Source organism: Trichoplax adhaerens, genomic scaffold, assembly GCF_000150275.1.
Source record: "Trichoplax adhaerens TRIADscaffold_10 genomic scaffold, whole genome shotgun sequence".
Classification (NCBI taxonomy): domain Eukaryota; kingdom Metazoa; phylum Placozoa; class Uniplacotomia; order Trichoplacea; family Trichoplacidae; genus Trichoplax; species Trichoplax adhaerens.
Window position 1 is genome coordinate 2,229,241 of NW_002060952.1, and position 26,413 is coordinate 2,255,653.

A 26,413-nucleotide genomic window follows, 5' to 3' on the forward strand; every position below is an offset into this window, starting at 1 on the left:
TAATAAGGATTACATCTACCAACTATATTATTCATTCTATCGTAGCTATTTAGTATACTGTTATAGATGGGCTACAAATGAGAACGAACGTATGGATATATTTGCAGTACCTACACTGTATTTAAATCCCTATTGGTTGGTTTGTAAACTGCATCAAACCTTGCGATGAGATGCAAATTTAATTGATGAACTAAGTTGATCTTAAGCACCATGTTACCACGGGTGAGTAAGAACTAAAAAGGGGTTAGGTAGATGTTTATTTATTTATTTGATATTTTATGCAACATGATCCAATTGGCTGGCCTTGAACTTATACATGAGTCATATCTGGAATTGTCCATTCAATCTGAGAAATAATACCTGAATTAGAAATCGACTAGAAGAAATAACTCAGGATGAAGTAATGGACCGTTAGTTATTTAGTACAATGGTTTATTTCATGTTTAAGCACAGATTCTACAGCTTTCGATCTTCTGTCGGTTGAGTACGGGAAATATTTTACAGACTAATGAATTTGATATTTAGTTTTGCTATAATAATTCAGTATTTTTACTAAGGCTATGATAGTGATCAGTAATTTATCGTAAAAGTAATATTAGCCCATAACTCTGTAACTTAATGATTATGTTAAGGCTTATAAACATATATTATATAGTGAAAGGCTATTGTAATACTATAGAATCCTGCTTAGACAATCTATTGCACTAGATCAGCAAGATATACGATATTAGGCAATTTTATCGTCAACGCCTTATCGCATAATAATAGGATAAAAACTCATTCAAGATACACTATTTTTTGGTTACTACTTCAATTAGACTCCCATTTTAAATATCTTGTATTTGATTTAATGATTGAAGTATTATCATTCTTACGAATCGTTGATGTTGTGGATTAACCATGAATTAGTATGAATATTATTGATGAAATTTTACAATCGAATTGAGCTGACTTGTTGCATCGTTGTTCTTGTGTATTAAAGTTGATTAAGCAGGCATACTTTGAAAGGATATTACTTTTAATATTTTGGTAATTAATTGCATCCTATACTCATACGTAATATGAAGCTATAAAGGAAGCTGATGAAGTATGAGTATGAATAGGTTAGAATACTAGTTTAAACGATTTTTATATCGTTTTTGGAGCAAAGTAATGCTGAGTCCATTGCTTCAGTTGATATTTGTTCATTTAATCTATGATGTCACGAATGACGGCTTATCATTTTATTTTAAGAGAGAGTGCTAAGATCAGTATTTAAATATTGATTATTAAAACAATATTTAAAAGCCATGCTGGGAGGGTGGGATTTCGGTTATTATGGTCACTACTATGGACTACAAAAACACCGTGTCACTACCAGTAGAAGCTAATGTTGCTGTTAGAGTCGTCCATTTAAGGTCAATACTACTATCCACGTAAGTAAGTAGTGCTAGGTACTTTAGCTGGGCTTAATTAGTTAGTAGCATTTTTACTAATACGAGTTATTGTCTAAATTTGAACAGGATACGATTATTTTTAGGGTACATTATATCATCAGGATAATAAGAAAAGATTAAAGGGGGGTATCTATCATAGAAGGGAGATATTTAATTAAATTATCTTTGTTAAAGTTAGCTTCAAGGTGCAGTATGGTTTAACAAAGTATAACGAGCTAATAAAATAAAATTAACATCTACCCGCAAATAATAAATGTAAATGAATGAATCATTGATGTACTACCATTGACTGCGTAATTAATGTTGGGTGTTAGGAAGCAAAAATAGGCCAACAGTTTTAGAATATAAGTAAATTTCTTATCATTGAAGGAAGATGGGTGTATCGATAGATCGATGGAATTAGTACAGTACGAGTATATTGATGTTAGGAACAACTAAAAGAATGTTGATATCATGAAAAAAGTGATAAAGAGAATCATGATATAGTCATTGCTAGTGGGTTATCAGATGAAATGGTCATTGGATCCAGAAAGAGGCAAATTACCTTTGGATTAAAGTATCAATTGATTTCCTACTTCATTTTGAGAGGGAAATTTAACTGCATTTAAATATCATAACCACAAAGGAAAGTTTTGTCGAAATGATGGATTAATGTAAATCTCCTTTATCCTCCATTCGATTTTATCCGTCGATAGCGAGCCTCTTCTAATTCTATCTACACAGCGCTGGTAGTATGCAATGCAAAGAGCTAATGCTCATCTCTACAGTATATCGGTATCGAGTAGCTGAGAAGCCGTGCTGTCATGGATGCTCAGTAGATACTGATATTTTTCTCCCTTTACCGACTTGGGTAACTGCAATGTGCTGCGAAGCAGAATGGAATGATGATGGTCCATGCCACCATCGAATCCATTTGTCATGGAAATACCAATTTGGTAATACCCTTTGCAGAAGGAATACAGTTTGGTAATTTTTATTTCGCGATGGGAGGATATACCGCATGTGGAGATTGCAATTTTGCTGGTGCAGTTGGATGAAGGAGATATTTAATATGGGTATATAGACTCGTCAAATGCTGTTCGATCGATGATTGGTAAAGTATTTTTGTTCTTTGCTGAATAGGATTAGAGAATCAATTACGATACACTTGATTCATTTTCCCTTCTAGCCTATAATTGTCGGACTATGAACTTCATTGAATTCATCAATTAATAATACCACTAATAGAATTACGAATCTATTGAAGCAAGAAGTACGACAACCCCTTAGTATAGCCAATCCGAGCATTCGACGGTAATGGTCATCATCTGGGATTATACTTTGCTTTTCAAAGGAGCGAGGGTCCACTGAAGGGTAACATGAGTGAAGTTCACTAACTTTAATGGAGTTGATTCTGTGAAAAAGATTTTTCTTCTTCTTTCTTCTTGATGATAGTGAGTTAAAACGAGAGCAGAATTAGAATCGATTACTTGCTCACTGAGCAAGAGTAAAACTCGATCGAAATAAGATTCAAATGACTCTACATTCACTGTCTAACGACAGTAATAAAGCCAAGAAAGAGGTAGTACGTATCGTACTATGTGATATTCTGTCTTGGATAGGTTAATCGAAGGTTATTATAGTAACGTCGTGGAATAGATTAACCTTGCGATCAATCATTTTTTTTCCAACAGCAGTTTTAGCCAAGTGTTGATCTACAGTATATCGGACTAGAATAGGAAATGGGATCGCATGAAGGTGCGGCCAAAAGGTCAATGACATGCAGAAAAGTGGAATAACTCTTCAGTAAGAAAGATTCATAAGATGATGCAATCCCGACAGAGTATACTGTCTTGTCAAGGTAAAAACTGGGTCCGAAATGTGCCAGAGTGCCGAAATGCTTATGTAAACTACAAGCAGTGAATATGGAATAAAAGTGAAGACTGGCAAACTCTGAATCGATCTACTGTACAGTATTACTATGGATGTGAAGACTAGGTGAAAATAAGTTGTGTAAAATGTCTCTCTATCCCATGTCATGTACTGCTATTAAAAGGGAAGAAAGCCTTGAGTAATGTTGGAATGCTAACCCATTATCAAGACTGATGATCGATGATAATAGCATAACATGAAGAGCCACTGCTGACTGCTGTAGTTGAAGGTGTTTAAAAGTGATATTAACCCATTGACACTGGAATGACTAAAGTCAGTATACGAGCATGGAGATTCTTGAATAGATCTATCTATATTTATTATCGATTAACATGACTACTGTACCATCATTCATGAATCAAGTAGGAGAAATTCTTCTTGAAATAGACAGCGATAAATATTGAATCTAACCTGATTGAAGTAATTCTGCCATAAAAGCCACATCAACATGGTGGCAGCGCAATAGGATTTCTTGCCAAGCTGTTGGAGTATGAATCAAGTCAATGATGGAGAGCAAGCGATTTGTTTTACCTATGTAATCCTTAAACCTTGACTACAACGTCAGTTTTGGCTTGCTGATCAGTGTAGAATAGGATTTGGTCCTGTCTTCAGTCAGTCTTGCAATTGCTTCAACGGACCCGTAGGTAGTCCAAGCGGTGAGATGCGAAAATTACAATTCTTAAATCAACAACGAGAGCAATGTGTCAGTAAACTTTACCAACTACCAGGCTGTTTTAATTCAAATCAACACCACAGTGCTCTACTAGCAATGGACTTGTGCAGCTGGATAGAAATGGAAATTTTTTGGGGGGAGAAATCAACTGACAAGCATCTGCTGTAAACGTAACCAAACATGAACTCTTGCTATACTATGCATACTAATATCGACGAGTGCATTGTAGGTAAATCAATTGACCTCGAACCCCCCGCCGAGTTTATTCTTTTATGAGTATGGCCGGCGAGACACCACTTCAGCCAATCATAGTACAGTACATTGTTCATAAAAGAATGAAAGAAAAGAACTCATTGTACAAAAAAATAATCATTCTACCAACTCACGACTGGATAGTTGACCTATTCTACAGTCTACACAGTGTACAATGTACAGTACTATACACTATAGTATACAGTACATAGTACTGTACTACATTGTTAACAAAAGAATGAAAGAAAAGAACTCATTGTAATCATTCTACTGTATACTGTACATACTGTACTGTACAGTATACTGTACAGTATACAGTATACTGTATACTGTACATGTACTGTACAGTACAGTACTGTATGTACAGTATACTGTACAGTGTACAGTACTGTACTGTACTGTACATTGTTAACAAAAGAATGAAAGAAAAGAACTCATTGTAATCATTCTATACTGTACACAGTGTACAGTACATTGTTAACGAGAGAATGAAAGAAAGGAACTCATTGTCATCATTCTACTGTACTGTATACATACTGTACTGTACTGTACTTTCTACTGGATACTGTGGAGTCAAAACACTTTTCCATTTTTGACCCAGGTAAAAGAATCCAAAATCGTCAAGTCCTTAATCAATACTGTATAACCTTTCCATATTTCTTTTTTATACGCGATTGATCCTATCATGATTCATCAGTAGATGCAAATAGCATCTCGTAAAGTGCAGACTATACAGTCATTGTCCGCCATTTCCCTGTAATCGATCCCCCCAAAAATGCCACCAAAACGTCTCTACGTATGCGCTAGAGACCTAGCGTACAGTGTACACCCCCTGCCCTTCATTACTGTACACGCGATCAAGTGGTAACCTAATTAAGAAAGATCTTAGAAACAGGACCAAATAAGCAAATGTGAGGAAATCGAAGCGTTATTCGACGCAGATCATCTCTGGCTCAATCTGCCAGGTGCTCACCCAAGATCTGAGTTAATTTTGTTTACGAACTGGCAGATATGTTTGGACAAGTGGTCTACACTACAATCGTTTTCAACGGCACTTCTGGATATTGTACTGTACTGTATACCATAAGGAAATGACTGTGTCTAGTATAGAATCATGGATTATTCAATTTCCTAAATAGACCCACCAATAGGTTACTCCATTTAGCAATCTGTATTAGTCATGCCGTCGATTTAATGCCATCAATTGAAGCATTGTAAAATATAGGGTTTTCCACAGAGAATGAAAAATAAGGTCAAATATTTTCTTACTCGATGACGTAGATAACGCACTCAATGCTTCCTACCAATGACGACTGGACTTGATTTGTATGCTAAAAACTGATCAAGTTGTTTATGTATTTGTTGAAATAAATCAATATTCTATTCAAAATAGAGCTTTATTTATACTAGTTGGCGAGTAAAATAGACTTGGCAATAAATACTCATTGAAGCATTCATCAATATAGAATTAAGCGACACAATTGATTGAAAAGGATGAATTCGTTTACCTAGTATATATTATGTAATATTATTTTTTCTCTTGAATAATATTAGTCAATAAATAAATAATGATTGTACTATATCAATTCTTCTGTACTGAACTGCGTAATGTCAATGGTGTGTTATGCAAGAAAAGGACTTTAGATTATATTTATACTGCACTCATGTGTCGCTTCTTTACAAAAATTTGTAAGTTGTGAAATTGACATGGATGCTCTCGGTTATGGCGGGTGTGTCTGGCTTTTACGCGCGCTTTTACTATCAACAACTCCATTCCATGTTTCCATAGGATAGCATAGTTGCTAACCACTTCAACTAGTATGCATAGTCTTCTTGATCCATTTTCATGCTATCATTTTTTGTGAATTGTTCAACTATAAATTACCTTTAGGCGCGTATTAAGCGATAGTAGAATTACCCAGTGCGTCAGTGTTTCCTAGATCATAGATGTACTATACAACGACACGCTATATTGGGATTGACAGTAACATTATCCCTGTTGACAGGTTATGGATTGCCTAGAAGACTATTAATTTGTAAAGCAAGTGCCTCTATATTTAGACTGGCGTTGAATGATTCAAACTTCATTGATATCTAGGATATCGGCCTATCCCAATTGTTACTTAAAAATCACTAAAATAAGGATATGCATTTATACTGTATGCGCAGACGTGTGTGGATACGATGATGTATATGCATATGCTGTACTTGTGGCCCAACTTGAATTAGACTTCTACAACGAATGAGAACTAATATGTCTTCCAATAATCCTTGTCGTTGCTTGATGACTGAGGAATCATATATATTTTCACTTAATCGAATTCAGACGTGCGTAGATACTCGTATACAATGTGCTATCCGACCCGAGTTGCATAAAAATCTTCGTACTAATTGATCATCAGGTGAGATGCATAGCAATAAATACTATCGTAATAAACACGATTTGACTACGTGCTACCTACTTAAAATAATGAATGAACATTATGCATGTATTTCACGATGGAGGCGAACGATAATCAGAGGTGTTCATTACGATCTTAATATAAAACAATTATATCCCGCCGAAAAAATTCTCAATTTCTACATTATACAATATCACAGTCTACATGGTCTTAGTAAACACTCTTAAAAACTAATACCTAAACAATGAGACACATTTTAGACATATTGAAGATCATTTTATAAACAGACTTACAATTACATACTGTTTAACCTAGATAGATGTAGATATAAACTAGGATGGAAAATGTCCTATTTCTGTACTGTAATTTTATATAATTACAAAATGTACAAATCGGTACGACGTATCAGTTGAGATCGATGGATAGCTTCTACTGATGTACAAAGTGCTATCTTTGAGAAAACAATTAAAAGAAGAGTAGTTGGATGCAATGGTTGGTAGAGGCAGAAAATAAGGTACACTACAAAAGTTTCGCGTATATTGGTAACGAATAAACGTGTATCCATGACGTACAATCGGTCAATTTCTAGTATGTCTTCATTACCATTCAACAACTTAAAGCGTAATATAGCAGAAATTACATATTCATCCCGAGCAGCAAATTTATCGATGCAAACATAAATCGCTATGTATAAAATATCAATCCCAAGACAAAATGAGGGAAACTTTCATTAGCACTTTAAAAATATAAACAAACTAAATTAATTTTAAATAATAATTTCATTTTATGCTAGCTGACTAATCACTATTAAGTTAAACGCGATAATTGCGCTTTCAGAGATCGATATCGACTGATCATATTTTGTACAGCTATACTACTTAAGCTCATTGACTCCAGTTCGACTAAGTAACTATCCACAGAACTTAACGCAGAAATGCAAAATTCTCGCCTGAAACAATAAAATAAATCACGTTATAGGAGAGTAAATATATAGAAAAATACGATATCATATCAATTCCTGTAATTTACTTACTTATCATCGGGGACTAAATCTTTGGCTTCGATCGAGGACGTGATTAAATTATGTATAACTAAAAACAGATGTAAAGGCTTTTTCACAGCTTGCCAAAAAGGATCCTGTAAGAAATATATATTTATCAGCAATGATACGATTTCAAAGTCTACAGTTGTAAGATCGCCTTATTGAAATAAAATACTCTTACTTTTGCTCTAAAAAGTAAATTATAAGCAGTTAGCATGGTCTTCCGAGATATATCAATTCGTAACATAGTTTCATATGCAAGCCTTGGATCCCAATTCAATTCGCAACTCCGTTTCTCCAACAATGTCAATATGTACACTAACAAGATAGAAACTCTACTAGTAAGCATCTTAGCAAATTATCATAATCTATGCAATTTTAGGATAAAAACATACGTAATGGAAAATACTGCTCCGAATGAGCATATAGGTTGCCAATTTCAGCTAATCTATTGGAAATGGAGCTCATTTTAGCTCCTTCTGATAACATTTTTGATCTATGAATTTCTAAAATAGACCACAAACGAAATACATTAATAAATTAGGTGAAATTAAATTTTAAATCAGAATAAAGCAGATATCACCATACCATAGTCTATAATGTCTTTCCATACAGTCTCTACAAGATTTACATCATTATGGCCAGCAGTGTATAGTATAGCGAGTTTGCATTCAGCGAGATCAAATCTACTTGCAAAGTCCTTATACAGCTGCATATAACAAATGTTAAACCAATATGGTTACAGGGTGATGTAAACAGAAAATATACTCTTTACACTAAAGCTATCACGTAGCCAGTTATAAGGCAAGATTTTAATCTTAAATGGCTATATCTTACAGTACTAATATCAAATATCCCTCCATTTAATTCCCGTAAAGCTTCAGTATATTCCTGTAAGTGGCCTTTTTCTTGCTGAAGCAACACTAGCGCATCGTGAATTTTCGACTGAATACGAGCCACCTAAGTTAGTACAGCAATTCAAGCATCGATATTAGCTAAAATACATAACTTCAACGGTTACCTTTCAATTCACCATTACCTCTAATTTCTCTTCTAATTCGTGAAGAAAATCCCCAGCACTTCCACTAGCTCCAGGAAAGCTCGCGCTTTTTGCGCTAATAATTGCTCGAGATAAGTATTCAACTCGCTTTTGCAATGTAATATCCGTGCTATCGAATGAAAACACAAACAAGTGTTTACAATACAAAATTACATACCATCTAAATGCAACCCTTTTATCTTACTTAGCTCCATTTATTAGTACCGACCTTGTTCTTTCTGCTAATTTGCTTAAGATTAACGAAGCTGACTGATATTTATTATTCTTTTCGTAATACTTCCATAATAGATCCATTGCAACTAGATTTGAAGGCTATAATAATAAATCGATTACATCTTGTGTAACTAAATGCATCAAAGCTCTAGTTTTAAGTAAATGGATGATTATTTCGGAAACCTGGGAGGTTGTTGCACGTTTTAAATAGGCCTCTAAATAGACGGACGAAACCTACGATAGAGACAACAGAAAAGTTTACTTTTTTCTCAAGCTACAAATGAGACATGTATTTCATAATTCTCATCGTACTTCTAACAGCCTGTCATGCAAATTATTTGCAATCAACCAATCGTATAAAGTTACATGAATCAGTTCATCACCAGAAGCGAACGAATCACTGAGAACCTTTTCCATCTTTTCCAAGATATAAAAATATGAATACACGGATTAGCGGATTCGTCTCCTAGTAATTCCTATTGTTAGCTGCTAAACTCACCATTGTTTCGGCCTCATTTACAGTTAACGTATTTAAATTCGTATTCGCTCTTTTCGAAGATACTGAACCTAAAGGTGACCGACTAGCATCGCTTACTGCCGCATTCATCAAGTAATCCAATGAATCTACAATACACTTGTAGTAGTGGCTCCTACGAATAATTATGCCTTTGTTGTAAACACTATCTGTACATCACAAAACATAGACTACCACGTCGGGATGAACTTAGTGAATTCTCACCTTTTGGTAAAAGCCTCTCTACCTATGTTATCGTTAGGAGGATCGCCATTCTTATAAAAATTTAAAGCATATTCCTTGACATCCTCTGCTTCAGCAGCTGTTAGAGCTAATTCAATCACACCTTCGAAGAAAAATACTACAAAAACACAAAAAGATGCCTTACTCATGTAAAGTTCATTTTTAATGACTTAAACTTCAAATTTAATCATACCATTTTTGTACTGTTGGCAGACCTGTGCCACGTCGACATGTTTAGTTACTTGACGAAATAGCTGTTACATATAGAGGATTTGAAAACATTAAATAATAGTCAAAAATAAATGATACTTTTTTTAGCATTCAATATACCTGTAAAGATGACCTATAGGCCAACTCAGCTTCCTTCATATCCGTAGATATTTTAGCTTGGTGCAACATCTCATATGCCTACGATTCGGACAATTATATTAAAAAACCCCTATTCAGCATAAAATAGTAGCTAGTAAAACCAAACGCATATATCCTTACTTTAGAACATGTTGCATCATCACTGCTGTACAATGACGGGCATTTTATACGTAATTGATCGGTAATGGGATCCGTTGAAGCGTTATCCAGTAAGTACATATCAATTAACGCAGCAATTAGAGCATTCGTTATCTATTTTTGAAATGATTGGTATAAAAATGAGTTCTTTGTTATCGTTTCATTTAATTGTAAGGAGTTTTAATAGTAAAGAGATGTAGACAGATCTCCTACAACGCGCGCTATCAAGCGTTAATTACTGTAAATGTAAAAGTCTATGCACGTAATTATTATTGTCAAATACTTAGATTATCTAACTGAGGCGTTACCTTTCCATCGCCCAGAACTAGATCTTTAAACTTTGTTCTCAAAATAATGTCCTTCATTTCCTACATTAAGTTGATTGAAAGTATCAGGTAATAGTAATTTAATGTTTTCGTAAAATTCGATCAGAGCACAATACCTTGCTCAAGTTAGTCATTACAACAGAGAAATCGTGGTTGCATATAATACTCCATAAAGAAAAGCACTCTATACATCCGGTCAGAAGAGAACTCATGTTCTCAAAGGATCTTTTTTCAGTAGATACAGCATCAGCTTATATATAGAATGAAAAAAGATGTAAACTTATTTCGGTCGCCAACAATGCGACGATTACATAAAGGAAATCTAACATTAAATACAAATGTACCTTTATAGCGTTGTTGCAGTTGCGATTGTATCACCTGTCGGTTGGGAACATTTGGGTCTGATCTGACGCCAGCTTGAGATTTTACAACATTTAGCATATGATGATGAAGGGATGGACTAAGAAAGCTGTATTGGGTTGTTAACAGATTATAGTCAATAATTAATTAGAGACGCTCAATTTGATATATTAGTTACTTCTAGCATACTTTGATCCTTCCGCTTGTAAAGCCGAAAACAGCTGATTATGCTCCTCAATAAACGCTTTTAGGCTAGCTACTTGCTCACATAGCCATAATAATTCTTCAGATGAGAATTGACTTTCCATCTAAATCATTTTTAGAGAAAGAGTCATATTTAGTAACTACAGGGAAAGGAAATAGCGATACGGTAACATATTCAACCTTAGTTGAGGTTCGAACGACTTCCGCAGTTAGATTCGTATTCCACACAGGTCTATTGCATTATCAAGAATATTTTACAAAGTAAGTTTCAAAAAATACCTTTAGAACAAATTTTAGATACAGTACTAATTACCGGAGAATACGAGATAGATATAAATATACTCCATCATGCTTTAAAGAGAATTTCATAACAGGTACTCCATCAGTGGGGGCCGACTGCAACGTGTTTTCAGTCGATAATGGCCGACCAGATTCTGTATGTTTTCCTCGCCTATCAAGTGACAAATACGATCCATCTAAACCTGGTGGCGAAGGTGCTTGATTAACATTCGTTGAAGGTGGTTGTTGAAAAGGTTGTGGCTTCGTATCACCAGGATGACTGCCAACTCCGGGTTGCGTAATGTTTGAACTAGTTGGGAATTCGAATCTCGGCTCATCACTATAACAGAAAAAAGCTTGCGCAGCAAGTTTGGTAACCTAGAATAATTTTCCCCCAAAAAGTATAATAGCGTGAAGACCACAGGAATAAATCATGCTATGTTAACAAAAAGCATACTACTAAAGTTACTATTTCAAGACTAAATTATTGCTTACATGCTGATCAGATGGGCGATTAGAGCACGCCAAAACGAGGCATGATACCACTGCATTGATCTAACAATAAGATATAAAGACTATCGTTAGCTAGACTAGAAACTGAAAAATTAGACTTTGGCTTCCATTATCAATTCGAGATTCTTACCGTGTCCATACTAAAGTATGTTTGTACAGCTTCTTGATCCACTCTTCCACACTTTAGCAAGATACAACGCAGTAATTCGGACGGTCGAAAGCTATCAAGAAGGTAGGCACCCTGAAAGCAATAAATTATTTAATTTTAGTACAGAATTTAAAGAAGTTTTGCTAATATTTCTTGCATACCTGAGCTCCTAAAATGACGAATTGTCTTAATGGTTTAGCATGTTGACTAACAATCGCTGGAGGATCTGACTTTACGGTTTTCAGATTGGGATTTGCAACCTGATCAAAGTCTTTAGTTTCATTGATAGCCCATATATGCCCGTTAATTGCAGTTGTACACTAGTAAGTCGATATCAGGTGTTCTGTCAATTTACTTTGATTTCTTATCTGAACATTTAACTCCACATAGCTACGAAAATGTACCTGACTCTCTTTAAGTAACTTCATAAAGGGAAACACATCTGGATTAGTCAACCATAATATGTCAGAATCATCGGAACTGCTAGAAGCCATGAGCATCAATCCTAACAAATACAATTTCGCAAGTCTCCTTTCAGTATTTTTACCACAAAGAAACTGTTTAAGGGATTTGATTACCATGGTTATAGTATGAAATATTGATATTATTGGGGCGTTGTATTGCAGGAACTGACGGAGTGCAACCAGGAGGCATGCGAATATGAACTAGTTGAATGTGAGATGGTCTGTCACTAAATGAGCTAGTGACAACAAAGTATAGTCTAACACCTGTATGTTCAAAGGGAAAAAATTAGTCATAGCAGTTAGTGCTAATGTAGGCTACGTAATAAAATGTAAACCTGATTTAGTTACGGCTATAAGCTGCACGCCAAGAGACTCTTGTTTACTGATCGGAGCAATATATACAACCGGAGCAAAGTTACCGGCATCTATGTACCTAAAATAAAAAAATTGAAATAAGCAAATATATTTACACTCTAGGAAGCTCTACGAGTTAGAGATCACTTCCAGTACCTTGCGGATCTTGAAGCTTGAGATAAAATAGCTCCGCGATTTAACGTAACAACATGACTAGTCAGATTCCCGTTACTTCCAAGGTCATAAACCTAAGTTAACATATTTCCAACAAAAAGCGACTTACGAAATATTGAAACATTCGTAAGTATCAACCTACTCGTACATCAGCAATATTAATACCTGTATAGTGCTTTCTTTAGATAATGTATATAAAATGTTTCTACTTTCATCTATGGCAATCTGTTGCATTGAATCTGTTATACAAAGCAGATATTTACATCTTCATAGGCAAATAACATTAGGCAAAGAAAGAATAAACAGAAAATATAATGTAATGACGTATCGAATAAACCAATAAAAGCTTCTAACCTTCTGTAGAAAATAAGTTGACAACCTTCATGAAAATATTATAGATGCCAGATACTCCGTAAAGGTAACTACTGGAATGGTTTACAATACGACACTGCTGGGTAAACCAACCGGCTTTATCCTATGTGCGAATAATTAGATTGGCTTGTCACTATCATAAAAAATAATGTAGATTCAATAAAGAATACTAATTACTCGATATTCTATTTCGAATAGACAACAGTTCTTGGTGGTCATGAATATTCGTCCATTTCGAGTACCACTGATGGATGTAATCTCAATTTGCTGATCTAATGGCAATACGAATAGTGGCTCGGGCTGAAGATGCATCTCTTTATAAGGATATCCGGCCGTTTCTGCAATTGAATAATTAAAGTTTTATACCGTTAAATAAAGACATACAACGGTTGAGAAGCAAATAGACATAAGCTATAATAATAACTATATCATTAAAAATCGAGCTTATAACAGGACAGAGTTTTAAGTGCAGCACGATAGTAAATCAACTTAGAAACATTCACTAAAAATTTTTATAAAATATAACTCAGAAGTAACGATAGCTAACTGAGGGCATTTAATTAAAATAAGAGAAACATCAATATTCAAATGATTTATTACATTATCGTCGTTACTAAAATCTTACCACGTGTAGCTTCCGAAAAGCTAACCCCTAGTAGAACAACATCGACAGCAGTAGCTAAACATAACAGGAATTTGATATGATCTTGAAATATTCCTATGTTGAAACAAAGTTCAATGTTAATTATATTATTTTTTCAATTATTTAAAAATAGCAATCCGATGGCCGATACTAACTATGTCAGCAGGGCATGAAAGTGCTAATTAAACTATCTCTATAAAGCCTAGCGTTATCAGAAAGTTATAAAATGTATTCAGTAATGTAGCATATCCTACCTGGTTTGGGTCTAACTAGTCCAACACACATTATGTATTCACTGAGACCATCAAAATAAGCAACATCGCTCCTATCATGAAATTATTTAAAATTATAATGGTAAAAGTATAGAACAGCCTAAATTTGATAAATTATTTTTAATAATTGCGTCACAGGTGTTATCAATCTTCACGAATAATAACAATGAATCCGATTTAAAATACGGCATTACTTACCCATCTTCGTAATTCCATACAAAGATATCACTATCGATAGATAACCAAGCTCGTTTAATTTCAGGAAATAGACCCATTAGACAATTATATTGTAAATCTAAAATTTTTGTTAAGTTTCTAGCTGATGAAGAAACTGCTGTCTTAATAACCAGAAATTGGCGGGGAATACAGGTATCGATTATGATAATAATGCAAATCATATATTTCATACTATGGGAACGTTTAAATTTTTAGAACTCAAAATGTGGAAGAGTCTTGAATAATCAGTTATATGTAATACCTGGACGATATAGTAAATTTAAATTGCTTCCCAATGATCGAAAATAATACTATAACATTTAAAATGAATTTTGCATTGTCTGTAACATTAAAGAAAGTCTTTTCAATTTGTTTCGTCCTCTATCCAAACAGTTACTGTACATACGACTAAAGTATATGTTCACCATAGTATTAAAGAATACATTACGACATCACTTTAGTTAACTTTCAAGAGCAGCAGCAAAGTGAGCGGTCATCGAGGCTGAATTTCGTATTAATTAATTTATATCCTGTGTAAAGTATAGCAATTATAAAAGCTTCTCACTACAATATAGCAGTGTCCAGACAGTATTTACAACGCGATGATAGTATAGATGTGCCCAAATTAGTTCATTAATCAATTTTCATCAAAAGATACGATTGAATTGTTCTACTAGCTCTACTGGCAGCGGTACCCTGCGAACATTGGCAAAGTTCGGTACATTCTGTAGCCCTGGTAAGGCCGATATGGAAGCATAGTCATTTTCACCAATTCCACTTATACCAGCCGTATATGCTGTAAAAAAGTGATAGAATTATGCTTTGTATTAACTAATAAATGTACTTTAAAACGGTAATCATTGCAGTAAAAGACTATAACCCTAATCAAGTATATAACTAACAAGATCATAATAGTATATCTGTAAGCGCTTAAACCACAAGTAGATCAAATTATAGTTCTTATCAATTATTGAATTAAAAATTACTGTCTAGCCACCAAAAGGTAGCTATAAGCGCATTTTTATCAAATCTTTTATATCAATAAGCAATAAAGTAAGCGTAGTGCAGAGAATGATATTTATGGCTTCGATACGTCTCAAAACATCAGTTGATAAACGATAGAAAATTCACCGGCGGCGTTCGAGCACATGCTATAATATCGTAAGACTTAATTTAAATTGCTTACATAACACATAAAATATATAGTTGTATGCAGCAAATATGCTGCACAACGTCATAGCAATAAACATTGCTCTTTCGATAGTAACAACGCAAGGGTAGATTACTGTAGCCATACACGTAGCTATTGCACAGATAGCTTGTTCACGAATACATTTACAACTAATTCAAACCTTGGCATGAGTGAAGTGATAGAGCTAATTGTAGTTCATGTACTGTATCGGTTAATCAAGACATTTAAATTCTATTATTGTTTATCACTTATCGTGCGTCCATTTGGAGTACTGTAGGTATTCTAATTCATGAGTCTAGGTGTGGAGTAGTTCCTATGACCAGATATCTGCAGAAATTCTCAAAGACTATCGCTAGAACTGATCCTGATTTAGTCAAGCAGGAAACGTAGGAAACTTCTGCTAACGGGGTTCAATAAGGGGTCGTTACACGTACAGTCTGTTAGAATCGAACAGTGAGATTTTGAAGAAATGGAAACTTTGGTAGCCATTGATTCACGATTCAAACTAGTTCCAATACCGAAAATTCAACTGATGCCTATTTATGGAATAAGGTCGAATTTTCATACCTGTATGGTCAATACTATCGACGATAGCTGAAACGTTGACGCAGTAATAGTTTTAGCCGTTTACATTATTCTTACCCGTAGAGATGGTAATAGAATGTACCTACTTAATTTATCTACTATTTGTGTAGTATAGTACTGCCACGATGAACCGTTGTCATAATATAGAAGTAACGTAATTTGTTGGCTTCTATCCTAGAGTGTTGACGAAATCCTATCCTACTGTATACCAATACTATCTAATAACATGTATACCAATGTCACTTATATTTGTAATAAGCTTCCTTGTACTGAATACACAGTATCGTATGAAAAGGAATTGAAATATGGAGATTCACATTATCTCCAATCACTACACTAGTGTATAATATTATATGAGCAAGATTGATTGAGTGGCCAGGAGGATGACAAACTAAGCTAAAGCTAACCCTGCATGCAGTTACTACCGTATTTGCCTATGACAACTCTGTGTATCCATGACCGAAGTTATTCCATCAAGATGAACGTTGATGTACGCGTAGCTACAGTCTATGGCATAACCTTATTATGGCACAAAATAAGGGTAAGTTTTCCATGCTTGTGGCAACGATACTTACTGCACTCCATTGACTATGAATGATCGTATCGAAGTTTACAGATCGTGTCTATGACTTATGATGAAGGAGACAGGTAAATTGAAGAAGATAATGCACGTGTAATTGCTGTCATCATCACCTTGCATATCGATAGCCCGATAGCAAAATACTCGTTATTACACAAGAATGAAGATGAATAACTTCAAGCAGATAGCAGTATCATCCTATCCTAGAGTGATTGACTTACAGCCAGAAGATATATTGAGTAAGCGAGAAAGATCCAAATAATGACTATCCTGATCGAGATGTTTCTCCAACTGTTTGGAAGCTTCACTTAACGCTTGATTACTGGCATGTTGGTGGGTCATCCCCATACCAGAAGCATATCCATTGATTCTATCGCGTATTAACTGATTGTCAGTCTGCATCCTTTTACTTATTCACCTCTTGAAAGGATTAATTGGCCCAAGTAGATGAGTAGAAATCTAAAATCAATTTATAAATTCAATTGGTAGAAATTCAATCTTGACGATTGCTCTTGCATCTCCTCTCGCTAACGGTAGTATTGAAGTTCATGCAAGTCATGTGCGGGTCGATTGACGCCTATAACAGTACGTAGTATTGGTATGATTGACTTACTGGATTGATAATGGCTTTGATTTGCGATTTTTTTCCTTGTGCAAGTTTTGCTCTTTCCTCAATAATTATGGCAGAATTGGCTTGGATGCCAGCATCGAGTTGCAATGGTGGAACGTGCAGCTTGCCTTTCTCTACTGTTTTAGTAGCTTTCAAAATTCAGTTAACGTCATATCAACTGATTAACGTCGAGGCTAATGGTCACAGCAAGCTTGGCTAACACTCGATACAGACTGTGCCACGGGTACACTGGTAGTGGATACAAATTCATAATGAGCGCCTTCTCCGTTGGTTCTTTTCCTAGCAAGTACAGTACCATGTACTGTAGGGTAACGTACTGTTGCATTGGTCCAGTAGCGTTACTACTGAATTTTACAGTACAACTGCACAATGCAGTACAGTGTACAGACTGTAATCCACAGTACTTTCTGATCCAGTAGTATGTACTGTATCAAAGTACGGTACACTGTAGTGGTGTGTACTGTAAATAAAATTGAAAATTGAGCGCGTTTTTCATATACAGTAAATACAGCGTTCCAAACAGCGCGGCTTGGCTATAGTACAGCAGTCACAGCTGGTGTCAAGAATCAATCCCAGTCTTGCTTTTGTTTCTTTCTCACTGTATACAGACGTACAGACATAGCATAGTACTGTCATGTAGATAGAGTGGCATGGACAACATCCAAATATTAATTCATTTTAGGAATTAAGTCAGGGTGATTGTGACTAAAAGTCGCCAGCTGAAAGCATACAGGTAAAAGAAAACTTTTTAGCTTTATCTTTTACCTCTATGGTTGAAAGCGAGTTCTGCATTGAAGTTGTGAATCGCCATCGTAGTTATGGTACGCATCTGTTACAATAGCGATCGGCAACCAAATCCCTTCAATACGATCGATACTATAACGTTATCCTAACTGTATTTAGAGAAGGTTGAACGCGAATAGTCATAGTATTTAGTAGTCATGGACTACTAAATACTCCATCGTTTAGTAATCATTCGATGCGATATTGACTATCGATGTACAATGGCACATCGAAAATAGAGTATAGCTTATGACTACAATAAATACGAACATGAAAAAACATTCTTGGTGATGGAAAAATGGCGATTAATCAGTTCAATGCACAGACGTGATCATGTTGACTTGACTTGGTTTCGAAGACAGCATGAAACTGTCATGGATTGAATAGGTAGATGTCGTATTCTAGGACCGATCATCTGCTATTAAATGGCGATTGATTAATGATAATGTGCAGACGCTATTTACTTGACTTAATTTCGAAGACAACGTAACACTTTGATGGATTCAATCCGTAGATGGTAGTATTCTAGGATCGATCATCTGCTATTAAATGGCGATTGATTAATGATTGATGTAGACGTTATTTACTTGACTTAATCTTGAAGACAACGTAACACTTTGATGAATTCAATCCGTAGATGGTAGTATTTTAGGACCGATCGTCTGCTATTAAATGTCGATTGATTAATGATTAATGTACAGACGTTATTTACTTGACTTAATCTCCAAGACAACGGTAGTATTTTCGGACCGATCGTCTAATATTAAACGGCGATTGATTAATTTAATGTACAGACTCTGTCATGTTTGCTTGATTTGATTTGGAAGGCAACGTGACACTGTGATGGATTGCATAGGTGGATGCAGTATTCCAAGGCCGACCGTCTGATATTACTATCGGAATAATCATTAGAAATAGAATAAAATGGCTCAATGAATAAGGATATGCAGTCAAGGTCTACAGTATTGTGTTTTTAGCTTTTAAGTAAATCTTTTTGAATAATCACTGAAACTGCCTTTACTACTGTGGGATTACGATGACCAAGCCATTATCGCATATAAATTCAATTTTTTTATCGTCCAAGGTAAATATATATGTATAATTAATCTAGATGTAAATAAATAACCATTTAGACAAAGAAGAATTACAATTTCCGATACCCTAAATCAGAGATTGCTAAATTCATTTTATGGATTAAGACGACAATTGAAAATGGATTGAAAACGACAATAATAAAATGGTGAAATGAAGACAAAAATCAACTGCTACAGTATCGACGATATACGCGTACTCATATGCGCTCTTTTATCCTGGCTAAAACAATGCAATACAGGAATAAAAGTAATTAGTTTTAATTGATTTTGAATATTTTACAGGCATAGACAATTTTTCCAGGACAACGGCTGTACTTTAATCCTGATTGATCAACGTAACATGTGGTCAATACAATAAAACTCATTCATTTATTTTTCCGATTGGATCCGAAGAAGGAACAACTGGCTCACTTTCGTTGTTCTATCGTTATTCTAATTGGCAACACAAAATTAACAAGAGACAACAATTTTATATCTGCGCCTTATGTAATCTTCATTTTATTCTAGTTTAGGTCATACAATTGCCAAGTACTAGATGGCATAATGTCTTGTACATTTGCTCCCATCATAACTAACGTAGTAAAAACATATGGATTAATTAGTAGTAAGGACGTCAACAATATTACCTTTGGATTTCATTCTGATCGAATTCCATCTCAGCTCATACTTGTATACTGTATATTACGGGTCTATATCGATCGAGAAAGGTATTTAATCAGCTCAAAAAATGGTTTCTCCTGAAAACAGTTATTACTCTTAATGGAGGGAGTGATTCTATTGATCAAATCATCCACGAGAGCACCTTTTACTAACATGCAATACGCTACTGCATTAGTTTAATCAATGCAACATTAACTCCTAATTTGGCAAGATTCAATTGCTCGCCTAAGTTCTATCTAAAATTGTAGGTGAAAGTAGTCCATAGTCTTTTCTTATTCAGGAGTTGATCATCAATCTATCAACTGTAATACAATAATGTGCTATACAATCGGCAACATATTTCACCATGAAGGTAAATTAGGATATACTGTCAGGAAAAAAAAATTGAATCTACTGCAACAATACAACAATAACGCAGCCATAGGCAGTTTATCCGTTTTGTAGCCGATAGCACATTATCCGCTTGCAATTGTCTGCTATCCAGCAGCACACAAGCCAGTTAATTAGTGGATACAACATTTAGAGTACTGTAGAGTAGAATAATTGATCGAATTTCAATAGTTTCCCCCTTCTTCTTTACTTCATGCAATCAAGTTGAAATAAACGCTCCAAGATTCCAAAGTTGGAATAAAAAAATGGCCCAAGTTTTATTGTCAGATATGCTTTCTGTGTTCAGCACCATACTGTTGTTACAGTGTTTTATTCTAATGAATTTATTTACCATTACATTTGATGAATATTAACAAAGCATTCTGCTGGTATTCCCTGCATTAACATTGGCTTAAAGTGTATTAATTAATTAAACTATTCTCCTTGTCCACCATTATGCTGATTGTTTGATAGTACTTCTACGCCTAGACATGTGTTTTGTTTCTTACTGATACTAATGTATACTCTGCTATGCTATGATTCAGACTACCTACTCGAGTTCAGCTAGGCTTATTCACTGACTCTACCCTCCGCTTTACTTATTTGCATTTGTGTTCCCATACTAAAGACGACTCTTGCCCAGAATCATCACTCCATTTCTGCAGGAAGAATACTCAATCTGGACAAAGTGCATCGTTATTTGATAGTCATTTTTAGCTTGAATAATAACTCGCGTGCCAGTTGGTGCCGCATTCACGAAAGATTGCATTGCATGTTGCTGCCAATGCTTGTATTTGTGTTGGACAAAGTGACGTGGATCTGGTGGAGATAGTTGTACTCGTGTAGTATTTAATTGCAACAACGCTTGAAGAATTTTCAATTCATATAGCAAGTGAATCCTAACAAGTTAACCTTAACCGTTTGTGTGTTATACAAGTAGGAGAAGAATGGCAAAAATTTCCTCGGTATTCAGGTCTAAAGTCTATTTCACTGTCGTATTGGCAGTTGTACTGTTGTTCTTTAGTTTCCCCAAATCTATCCAAGCCGTGGAAGAAGAAGAAGAAGATAATATTGAGGAAGTTAGCAGCGATCTCAGTAAAGGCAAAGGTATGCATCAGCATCGGATGACAACAGTAGCCTAGTTCAAGCATTCAATAGCTACTAGCCCTAGCAAATATGCAAACTGGTTGTAGTCTCTCAATGCAGAAAAACTTACTGTACACTACAATGGTAGCATTCCCTTCAATAATCTTCTTCAGAGAATAACTACAGTATATTCCTACAGTAGGGTCCAATTTTTATTCTCTCTTTTCTAGTAAATCGATAACAGCATCATGATATTGTGAAACTGATCAGTCGCCTTGCTTTCATAACTTTCTCTATATAGTACTTTGTTATTAGCTGGAGTAAGATGTACAACATAGTAATTTGATTGTTATAGAACTACTGTGCATAGCGGTGTTGCTCATGATATCATTTTGTCCATGTACTGAAGTGTTCTCATTTCCTGTATCTTCGTCTTAAATATTCAGCTTTCGTATACTGTAAGTAGACTTAGAAATACTCGTAATAAATGAATTGTAAAAGTGCTAGTATACCCGTAGTTAATATCAATCCAATTTTAAGGTATTGTAACTTTACGTAAGCACGAAAAATTATGAACTCTCTACAGTGCTTACTTTACTCAGCAAACAATAGCGAGCTAATAGGTAGCAATTAATACATTAATTTGTCAAAATTAGGCTTTGGTGACAGTCTTGCGTGGAAAAGTCTAGATGATGGATTGGCTGCAGCAAAGGAAGAGTAAGGATGAGAACTAGTTTAATATTTAATACAAATATCAGCTTGGGAAGACAGAAATGGAACGTATTTATTGTGCATTAAACCCGTTGCTCCCATGATATCATCTCTTAATTTTACACGGTAGTGGTTTATCAGAAGGCAACTGCAGTTACTGTACGCGGTACTACCATGCTTTATTTTTCACAAAAGTTATACGCCATATCCTATGGTAATGCACAGTCAATACAGTAGTCTAGTTTACGATAGTGCATTTGTGTATTTTCTATGAAGATTTTACAGGTAATTTTAATTCAATTTCAATAACTCATTTTCAAAACACGTGTTGTAGTGTGAATAGGCTGAATTTTACGCCATTAAATCCATAGAATAATAGGAATTTCCTTCCTGATATGCCTTAATCCAAATACTTTTCCTAGCAGTCCTGAAACAACATTCTATAGGCGTTCGAATTAATTTTTAAATTTGTATCAATCTGTGGTTTAGCAGATATAACTTAACCGTAACCGACTGCATGCTGCGAGATAGAGTATATTGATATAGTAATCAACTCTCTGTGTGTCACCGTATACGTAGTCATCCAACTTATGCTTTAATAATTATAATGAAATAGTCATAACTAGGTAAACCTGCAAAATTGCGAATCTTGTAGTTATTGAACTACTTATGATCACGTAAGATAGAGTACTCGTACATTTATACTGAGGTATGATCAGCCCTGTTTACAATGCTATTTATTATGGAGACATTGCATCTATCAAGCTGCTAATGTAATGAGACACGATTCGCTGAATAATATATAGTTTTAATCTATCAACTATCTATTCCGGCGATACTAGTCAACTCAACATGTATCGTTATGATTCTAATCTAGTAGATGGCAGATTAAGGCCTATGATAACTATAAAACATACATGCGGTATAATGCAATCATAGTATCTGCTATATTGAAAAGATCGAATCCTACATTGTTATTACTTAATATCTTTACTGCCCTCATGGTATAAAAATGACATGCTTTAGTACTCACAGATACCGTACTGCATCGGATGTGCTACAAACTTCGGTTATCTTGTCTTGCACTTGCCCCATCTTTATAAGAAAGAGCAAAAATTAGTGGCTTAAATAGTTTACAAGATATGACTACAGTACACAATTAAGTTGATTAAATCGTTATTTTATCACCTACTACTCTGAAATGTCCTAATAGTATTATCTAATAGTTGTAAATTTTACAACATCTTGCTACTTTATATTCTATAAAAGTACATAGAGTCAGTAAAAATAATCACTGTAGCGCATCTTTCTGTGTGCTCAGAACAATAGTTGTTAGCTCTTAGTAATGACATCTGTAAAGGTAACAGCTTGCAGGTAGATCCAAAAATAGTAAAGCTACAATTCGTCTACTTTTTCTCCAATATATTACTCTATTAATTGTAATTAATTATGCGTATAATGAATGTTAGCAGTTTATATATCATATCTCCAAATTTTATAAAATTGGATTATCATGGCTGACAACTCAATTATTTCGTAGGAACAAGCCTTTGATGCTGATTATTCACAAATCTTGGTGTGGAGCTTGTGCAGGTTAGCTATTATTCTTACAGCGGTTACAAACTTTAATTTATCGTTCATCACGTAATGTACAATATTTTTTACCATATATGCTTACAAAATGTTACCTATTTCGATTAGTCTACAGTAAATTAGACTATTGAAAAATTTATGGAAAATTACGTTAGATTCATTGATTTTCCTTATTACTGCGGCATGTCGGGACAATAAGTAAACTGTTACTATGAATGCATCTTATTCAATAAATAGTTCAATGAAAGCTCCTTTGATCTCTTTAATAGCACTCAAACCGAAGTTCGCTTCAGCAAATGAAATATCAGAACTTAGCAATCACTTTGTAATGGTCAATTCTGAGGTCAATATTTCAAGAATATTGAATTAAAGAGTGCTTTATTTCATGTTTATCCTATTTGATAAGTATTGGAAACTATTAGCTACATGAATAGAAATATATGATACCTTATTTAATATTTAAATCAACTTACAGGATGATGATGAAACCGAGGATAAAGCTTATGCTCCTGATGGCGTTTACTATCCTAGGATTCTCTTTTTAAGTAAGCATTATACCGTTATACATTGATTAAAATATGGCCATCTGTATGCAGTTAATGACGAAATTGGCTCAAATTATTACAGATAGTGACGGTGAAGTTTTAGAAAATATTTTCAACGAAGGAGGCAACCCTGAATACAAGTATTATTACTCCGAACCATCCATGAGTAAGCAGATTTAATTTACTAGATACAACAATAGAGTGTAGATATCAAATTTCGAGGACTATTAACGTATTGTTGATTGTTATAGACAATCTCTAAGTACGTTCTCATAGATGGAATAACTTTTATAATGATATCTTAAACTTGCGTCGTTATTATAAATGACTCGCGGATTAGAAAAGATGATACTTATTTCGGTAATAGCTGTTCAAGTAAAGTCAGGCATATTACTGGGCTTTAGTTAGGCGATTAAACGCATGTGTTTATAATATGAACTTATAAACCTATATACCAGTATTCTGCATTTGAAGAAAACTGCAGTGGATGTAGATGTTTTACGAGTTCAAACATTGCTCCACAAGACTATTACACCGCAAAGGAGTACTGACAGTAACAGCTAGTCTTAACTACTGTTGAGAAGTAAATCAAAGATTGTAAACCAGTGAGTGATCCAGAGTCAGATTGCTCTCTATTAGCTCTGTAGTAGCTGGAGGATAAGTCTAGGACTGCTGATCATTTTAATAACTATAATATAATTTAGCTCTAGTTAAAGTACGCCCAGTAGTAATTCTGTACCGTCAACTGCCATTTGCAAACAGAAATTAATTTACGAGCGCAATTCTGAATTCAAAAGATGTCGATTGCAGTAGCTGAAGTCCATGTTCTTCGTTGGCTTTACTGTTTAATTAAGCGATCGATAATAATAAATAATGCAATGTTGTTCCTGCACCTCACACTATGGCAATCGCGATGTTATCAACTATTCATTTTTCTGCTACTACTTGTGCTATGACGGTTTTAAGTCAAAGTTTATTTTATTAATCTATTGTATCATATTATTGTTACGAGATTATTCGCTGAATAGCGATGGAGTTATACCACGTAGCGATCTTCAGTTAAGTAACTTTTGCTACACTATGGTGTTACATTACAGTACAGTATATTGAATTACTCTTATAAACTAATATTAAACTTATTTATAGTTGTTATACGAAAGTAATAAGCATTGCTTACTGACTACGGGATATACAACACAAGTTTTGTTAAAACTTGGAGCAAAATTGATCTCTGTCGCAATATATATTTATGAGCATATTATAGCTTTGAATGTCACACTCTAACTCTGCTACAAAGTGTTTCGGTAACAAATACGGAATTATTAATATTATTAAAATATCAGCATTTAAGACGTAACATTTTTATTATCTTCTAGAAGAGAAGAAAATTTAAATTGATTTGCCTATCACAGACTATAGTATACGATTACTTTTTTAGAATTGAATAGCATCTACCAGACGATACCATATGTCAACTACCCTTCGTACTGTATATACATATATATATATAGATTCACTAATATGCTATATCTTACTATACTATAGTTGAAAAGAATTCTCGGGGGAAAGCTATAAATATAAAATTTTTACCTTTACCTACGGTGCGTGGGGGTATAGCTCAGTGGTAGAGCATTCGACTGCAGATCGAGAGGTCCCCGGTTCAATCCCGGGTGCCCCCTTTTTTTTTATTTATTTAGCATTATTACATTTTTTCTTTCTGTCCTTCTGTATAGTCAAGTGTGCTTAATATCATCAGTTTACTCTTCTTATGTCAATAGAATATGTATAACATTATAATCCCACATAAGCATATGCACTAATCCTAAACAGTGGGTAGTGTACACTTAAACATGTTTCAAACTACGACAGTCGACAGATGGTACTGATATGAAACTGACAGTAAATGAGAATTACATATTCACGTTACCTTATTAATTTATATGCTTTTCTAATTCTTATGATAATCTACATTTCTATTCTTAATTGATTTTAGTTATTCAATCCAT

At 34.5% G+C, this 26,413-nt stretch overlaps 2 protein-coding genes across 2 annotated transcripts; one reads left to right on the plus strand and one right to left on the minus strand.

Annotated features, from left to right (window-relative positions):
* Positions 1–7,481: 7,481 nt before the first annotated feature.
* On the minus strand, positions 7,482–17,277 carry TRIADDRAFT_29198 (uncharacterized protein; the record flags this gene model as incomplete). The annotated part of the gene is made up of 37 exons (XM_002115412.1): positions 7,482–7,623; positions 7,708–7,811; positions 7,898–8,034; positions 8,112–8,222; positions 8,305–8,425; positions 8,554–8,676; positions 8,756–8,885; positions 8,985–9,088; positions 9,173–9,223; positions 9,302–9,406; positions 9,489–9,639; positions 9,729–9,864; positions 9,940–10,000; positions 10,077–10,154; positions 10,236–10,367; positions 10,562–10,621; positions 10,696–10,829; positions 10,924–11,048; positions 11,159–11,247; positions 11,309–11,375; positions 11,457–11,577; positions 11,626–11,800; positions 11,918–11,977; positions 12,066–12,176; positions 12,245–12,403; positions 12,488–12,588; positions 12,662–12,811; positions 12,883–12,980; positions 13,058–13,149; positions 13,241–13,314; positions 13,430–13,550; positions 13,625–13,785; positions 14,076–14,165; positions 14,345–14,415; positions 14,561–14,657; positions 15,237–15,374; positions 17,157–17,277. 37 exons carry the CDS (start codon positions 17,275–17,277, stop codon positions 7,482–7,484), a joined length of 4,101 nt encoding a protein of 1,366 aa, XP_002115448.1.
* A 6,337-nt stretch (positions 17,278–23,614) lies between these two features.
* On the plus strand, positions 23,615–24,587 carry TRIADDRAFT_59397 (uncharacterized protein; the record flags this gene model as incomplete). The annotated part of the gene is made up of 5 exons (XM_002115290.1): positions 23,615–23,643; positions 23,810–23,862; positions 24,132–24,205; positions 24,338–24,407; positions 24,490–24,587. 5 exons carry the CDS (start codon positions 23,615–23,617, stop codon positions 24,585–24,587), a joined length of 324 nt encoding a protein of 107 aa, XP_002115326.1.
* Positions 24,588–26,413: the final 1,826 nt, after the last annotated feature.